The sequence below is a fragment of the Apus apus genome, chromosome 4, assembly GCF_020740795.1.
Source record: "Apus apus isolate bApuApu2 chromosome 4, bApuApu2.pri.cur, whole genome shotgun sequence".
Lineage (NCBI taxonomy): Eukaryota > Metazoa > Chordata > Aves > Apodiformes > Apodidae > Apus > Apus apus.
The window spans coordinates 70,743,149-70,749,487 of record NC_067285.1 but is presented as its reverse complement, the minus strand read 5'-3'; the positions used below and the strand labels follow the sequence as shown (position 1 = coordinate 70,749,487).

General features: G+C 48.3%; 1 protein-coding gene across 1 annotated transcript; it reads left to right on the top strand.

Moving 5' to 3' along the window:
- Positions 1-742: 742 nt before the first annotated feature.
- SFRP2 (secreted frizzled related protein 2) lies at positions 743-4,426 on the top strand. Its single transcript, XM_051620071.1, has 3 exons — positions 743-1,259; positions 1,883-1,963; positions 3,384-4,426. The coding sequence occupies exons 1-3, from the start codon at positions 767-769 to the stop codon at positions 3,686-3,688; spliced, it is 879 nt and encodes a 292-aa protein (XP_051476031.1). The 5' UTR covers positions 743-766; the 3' UTR covers positions 3,689-4,426.
- Positions 4,427-6,339: the final 1,913 nt, after the last annotated feature.

Sequence of the window (6,339 nt, the reverse complement as noted above, 5' to 3'; positions counted from 1 at the left end):
AGGAGGGCTCCGCAGGGCACCCCAGCGGCGGGGCGCTGGGGCAGGGGGAGAGCCGGCAGACCCCAGCAGCTGCCTGCTGCTCCGGCGTTGGGCCGAGTCCTGCCAGCACCGCGCAGAGAGGGGCGGAGGTGCCAGACACCCCCCGGGGCTGAGGGAGCACACGGCCTCGCCCCCTGCCTGGGGAACCGGCCCGGCCACATCACGCGTCCGCTGGCAGCCAAAGCACCAAACGTGGGCAGGGGGGGTCGGGCGGAGAGGGGGGTCCCGCCGCTTAGCAGTAGCTGTGTTAGCGGCAAAGCTCACCTCCAGCTACCCGCGGCCGGGGAGTGGGCCCTCGGCCCCTGACCGGCCGAGGAGTTCTCGGGCTTTCGTGGCTCTTTGTTCGCGGGGATCTTTTCCCCCCTTCGCCGTGCTCGCACGGTAACGTTTCTCTCAAGGATTTCCTGCCAAAAGACAATCCCCCTGAGCAAAAGCAGACCGAGAAAGTAGTGACCAATCCTTTCTGGATGGCTGTCACCAGGCTCCTCCCAGCCCCCGCTCCCCCTGCTATTTGCATACAAAAAATCCAGAAAACTCCCGTTTGCCCCAGCATCTCGCTCAGACCCTCCGTCCCCGTCTGGCAGGCAGGAGCCCGGGCTGGGGGACGCTGCCAGCGGCTGAGCCGCTCCGCGCCCGGCCGCCCCGGCCCCCCGAAGTCCTTCGCCAGCCCTTCCCCCCCCCCCCCCCCCCCCCCGCCCCCCTCCCCCCGACTTCTCCGCTCCCCAAAATGCAGAGCCGCCTCTTCGCCCTGCTCCTGCTGGCGTCCCAGTGCATGGGCTCGGCCGCCGGGCTCTTCCCCTTCGGGGAGCCCGACTTCTCCTACAAGCGCTCCAACTGCAAACCCATCCCCGCCCCGATGCTGCTGTGCCGGGGCATCGAGTACCAGAGCATGCGGCTGCCCAACCTGCTGGGGCATGAGACGGTGCAGGAGGTGTTGGAGCAGGCCTCCACCTGGATCCCGCTGGTGCAGAAGCAGTGCCACCCCGACACCAGGAAGTTCCTCTGCTCCCTCTTCGCCCCCGTCTGTATCGACGACCTGGACGAGATCATCCAGCCCTGCCACTCCCTCTGCGAAGAGGTGAAAGAGAGCTGCGCCCCGGTGATGTCTGCCTTCGGCTTCCCCTGGCCCGACATGCTGGACTGCAGCCGCTTCCCCAAGGACAACGACCTCTGTATCCCGCTGGCCAGCAGCGACCACATCCTCCCGGTCACCAGGGAAGGTAAGAGGGAGCCACCGGGCTGCCCCCGGGCCGGCAGCATCTGCCCCCCCGATGAGCTGCCCCACAGCGGGGGCCTTCCCCTGCTCTGCAGGGGAGCGGAGGCGTCTCCCGCCCCTTACAGCACGCCCCGCTGCTCCGGGACTGGGGGCACTGGGGAGGGGGCCGCGGGTCAGGCTCAAGGAGGCTTTCCCGACGGGACCGGGGAAACTGCAGGCACCGTCAGGGAAATGGCACCAGCCCGCAGCCCCCGCTAGAAAGCTCCGGGACCCCGGACTCGACCCGCGCGGCTGCCAAGGGGACACCCTGCCTCTGCAAAGGTCATCGCTGAAGCACGGGGTTGGGGCGGGGGGGGCGGGGAGGTGTTGTGTCGTGTTGTGCCCCCCTCTGACTACTCTTTTCCCAGTTGAAAAACAAAACAAAAACTTTTGGTGTAGGTGTGACCTTAAAAGCGCACCGTGTCCCCGCCAGCGGGTCCGCGGCAAGGTAAGTGCTCGGGCAGCCCCGGGGAGAAGGAGCAGGGTCAGTCCGGGGGATGGGAAACCGGCGTTTCCCGGAGGGTTTCCAACGCCACCTGCTGTTCCTCTCTCCCCGAGCCTGACGGGGACTGTCCCTTGCATTTTCAGCACCCAAGGTCTGCGATGCCTGCAAAAACAAAAATGAAGACGATAATGACATCGTGGAAAACCTCTGCAAAAATGACTTCGGTAAGTGGAAGCAGAGCCCCCTCGCTTGAAACTTGAGATAAGACTCCCAGTGGAACGAGAGGGAGATGTTCCTGGATAAAGACAGGGATTCATGACTGTTTGGTAATGAAACACAAACTTCCACCTTGGAATAAAAAGTGGCCCTTTTTATAGTTCTTCTCTCTTTGCAGTTTCAAAGTAGTACTCTTTTATGTGGATGTTGCTGACAAGCCAAAGGGAAAGTAAAACAAAACAAACAAAAAAAGAAAAAAGAAAAAAGAAAAAAGAAAAATAATCTTTCATCCAGGCTATTGCCTGAGGAGTAGTAGAGCAAAGCTTCATAGAGATAGATGAGAAGGAGCCACATGACTTGTATCATCTCTCGTATCAGAAGTAAGACTCTCTGCAGATTAAGAATTCAGCTCTCAATATCATTTGACAGAGAAAGTAATGCACAGACCATTGGGAATATAAACTTAAGGGGAAGATCTGGGGTTAGAAGAGGACAAGAAGGCTCCTTCCACACAGACAACTGAACAGCACGTTATCTACACATTAGCATTTCAAGAGAAAAAGGGAGTAAGGAGGGGAATCCTTTTATATTAGGTCAATGTTTATACCTGGAAACAGATTTCTAGTATAAGTATCTGTAACAATTCAAAAGTTTTTCTTTAAAAAAAAACAAAAACAACAAACCACAAAACAACACAACCCAAACACCACCCAAAACACCACTCTGCAACGCAATTGCCAAAACAGCCAATCACTCTGGCCTGGCAAATTGTACTCAGATGAATCCTCCTAAAGCTCAACTTGAATCAGAGATTCTTACAGTCTTGTATCCCCCTCCTAGCTGTTTTACCAAATCAAATGCAGCTGTTGAACCAATTCATCCTCTCTGGGATCTATTATTTTAAAAATACAATGCATGTGAAATATAATTTCCTTACAGGTTGACCTAAAATCCTCTCCAGACTAATAAATAAGGTTTAGAAGTTTTCAGCCACAGCAGAGATCAGGTTTCAGATTAGGTCTAGGCACTCACCTCCCCACCTCCCCTTCAAACTCTAGTTTTAGAAATTCTGTCCTCTCCCAGCAAAAATCAGAGTGCTGCTTAATGTAGCAAACCTACCCTCTCTCTGTTTGCAAACAGGAGAAAACTCAGGGAAAATATTAATTTAAAAAAGAAGGAAAAAGAGGGGGAGAGGAGAAAAGAAATTTAAAAAAAAAATCTCTGCCCTAAGGTTGATTCAAACCAAAATGACTTGCATGCCCTTTGTGGCTTTAGAAATGGAGCCACCTGCTGCCTCTTCTGTCAGCCCTGACAGTTTAATTAGCAATAGAGCACCTCCCTCCCCACGTCCTCTTTATGTGCACTAATGGGAAAAAACCTCTCAATCTCTTTCCCTCTCCCCACTTCCCCCTCCCCTCACTCTATTAGCCTTGAAGATAAAAGTGAAGGAGATTGCCTACATCAATGGGGATACCAAGATCACCCCCGAAACAAAGAGCAAAACCATCTACAAGCTGAATGGGCTGACGGAAAGGGATCTGAGGAAGATTGTGCTCTGGCTCAAAGGTGGCCTCCAGTGTACCTGTGACGAGATGAATGACATCAACGTCCCCTACTTGGTGATGGGGCAAAAGCAAGCTGGGGAACTGGTGATCACCTCGCTGAAGCGGTGGCAGAAAGGGCAGCGGGCTTTCAAGCGGTTCTCCCGCAGCATCCGCAAACTGCAGTGTTAGTGGCTTTGGCTCTGGCCACTTCTGTCCCGAGCTCTCTGGGCCTCCCACACCTTCTTGATTCGGCCCCTCCAAGCCCTGAGATGCCACGGGCATGAGACACAGTCACCGGTCTCCAAGAGGGGAGGGAGCCCTCTGGTTTTGTACATAGGTTAAAATGTAATAATAAAAAAAAATCATGACTATTTTTGAGAAGTATTAAAGTATCTTGCTTAAAGCTTTTGTTTTCCATGGTTGCAAACGACTTTGGTCTGAGGTTTTTCCCTCTTCATTTTGGTAATGCTGGTTCATTTATATTGCTGCTTCTCTGTATATGTGCATGTTTGTTGTGCAAAAGTAGGAGATGCAGAAAAAGCCACTGTGTGACTGGCCTGTTGCAGTGGGTACAACTCTTTCACCGAGATGACATGGCTTGCCATCTATATTAACACTATAAAGGTCATGTTGCAACTCTTGCGTGTAATACATAGGCACTGGTAAGAGCATATTAACCATTCCCACATTTTATTTTCCACAAGTCTGAGCCATTCTCTCTCAGAAAAAGAAAAATGAACACATTTTGGAGCTGGTTGATCTGAATGCAACTTTCTATTATTATTTTGCAAATTAAACCACCTGTAGCCTAATTGTAATATACCTAGTGGTTAACCTGAAAGAGTTGTAAAATATTGCTTTAATTAACCTTGTAAATACTCCAGATAAATGTTATATTCTTGTATATAAACTTTACATCATAGTTTACTCATTGTCTCGGTCTGTATTCACTTTAATCTGTTTTCTGAGAACTGGGAGAAAGCTGTCCAACTGGGCTTGTGGCAAAGCAAACTTTGGCCTTCCACCTCAAGTGACCACTAGAGAGGCACAAGGAAGCATCTAGTGCTGCCATCAGAAAAAAACATGGTGGACCTTAGTTCCCCAAAGACAAACCCAGGAGACACAGGACTGAGGTTCAGTCAGCTTATTTTAATGTGTCTGCTGAGCTCTTCAAGGTGAAGAGTTTTCTGTGGCTCCTTTGACTGCCTGCATTTTCATCTCCTCAGAATACTCTGCTTTTTGCTGATGTGGAATTGCAATGAGATCATTTGCTTCAAAATCAAATCCATTTATCTCTTTCTTACATTTGAAAAATACATGCAAGAGTAGACAGAAAAATCTCATTTGCAGCTAGCAATTAGGTAGAGCCAGGCATGGTTTGTGTACACTCACTATTCTTACTGAGAAATAAAATAAAAACTACCTAATAGTGTAACTAGAGGAATGCTTTTCAGCATTTTTCTTACAAATGTTGTCTGATTAAGAGCACACTACCTGGTAAAATTTTATTGTACTTATCCTGAAAAGTAATCTTGCTTATCAATGCTCTCACAAATAGAAAACTTCTCTTAGCTTCACTGAGAGGATGAGCAGTCCAGTATTCCCAAGGATAATGTTTTATGGTAAGCATTCACAGACAGAATGCAAATCCAACGCTACATTATTTTTTAAGTAAAAAAGTCATGTTACTGTCATATATTTAGTGTGACTTTTTCACCAACAGAATAAAAAGAAAAAAAATATCCAAGTTGTTAATTTTTTCTTAGAAAAAATTGTTTGCCCTCTCCCAGAGTGCTAATGTACTCATTAGACCTCGTACAAATAACAAGACTGTGAACAAGCAAAAAATATCAGTCCTCCCAAGTATCCTAAAAAATATAATAATGATAATTAATAATGATAATAATAATAGTAATTATGATAATAATCACCAAAAAAAGTCCCATTCCAAACTGGCTCTTTAATGTCATAAAACTTCTCTTCTGATTGGACCTGGCTTCCCAGGAAACAGATTTGAGTCTTTTCATGCTATGGCATAATTGTTTTAGTGCCAGCGCTATGTCCATCATCTTACAGAGCCATCAGCATCCAGATGTCATATTGTTCTATCCATCACACTCAGCATATAATGTCATACCTGTCCCTGAACAGCCTTGGCTTTAGAGGGAACAAGCTCACAGATAAAGAGGAGCTGGCTGAAGAAAATGGGCTTGTGCTGCCTGGTGGAGGAAAGCACTTTGAAGAAGCAGTTGTTGCAATGCAGTCTCTGGGGACCAAAAACAGCCAGGACTCTCCAATCAGCTTGTCTTACTGATACTATGTCCTCCTACAGCAACCATAAAATTATCTTAATTGGGCTGTCCCAGAAGGCAGTGGTACTGATGCTGATGAGGACAGACAGGTCACAAGTTACTCACTCTGGGGTCATGTTAAGGCCAAGACCACATAGCAGATTTTTCCAAATCACTTAGATGTATGAAGACACATTTTCTATGACTAACATTGCTCTGTGTTAAAAAAAAAAAAAAAAAAATCCCCTGCTTTCATCACAAAATAAATACTGTTACACCAGCAAAATCCTGTTCTTGTCAGAAGAAGAATAAACTAGATTGGAAAACATTCAATTCTACCATTATAATCAGCATCTCGGTTTAAGAGCATCCTGCCACACAGCACACCCCTACTGGCAAAGCCTTCTGCATGGGCCCCTGGGCTGGGTCACTGGGACTATCCACCCTAAGGGTGAACTGGCAGAGGCAGGATTACCTTTCAGATAAATAGGATTTAGGCAAATGTGAAGAGTAATGGGACTCACGTTTTCCCAGTTTAGTTCAATTACT

Coding starts and splice junctions, on each gene's coding strand:
- SFRP2 (XM_051620071.1), top strand. CDS start 767: ATGCAGAGCCGCCTCTTCGCCCTGCTCCTGCTGGCGTCCCAGTGCATG. Junction 1,260..1,882: donor CCTCCCGGTCACCAGGGAAG/GTAAGAGGGAGC, acceptor TTGCATTTTCAG/CACCCAAGGTCTGCGATGCC. Junction 1,964..3,383: donor CCTCTGCAAAAATGACTTCG/GTAAGTGGAAGC, acceptor TCACTCTATTAG/CCTTGAAGATAAAAGTGAAG.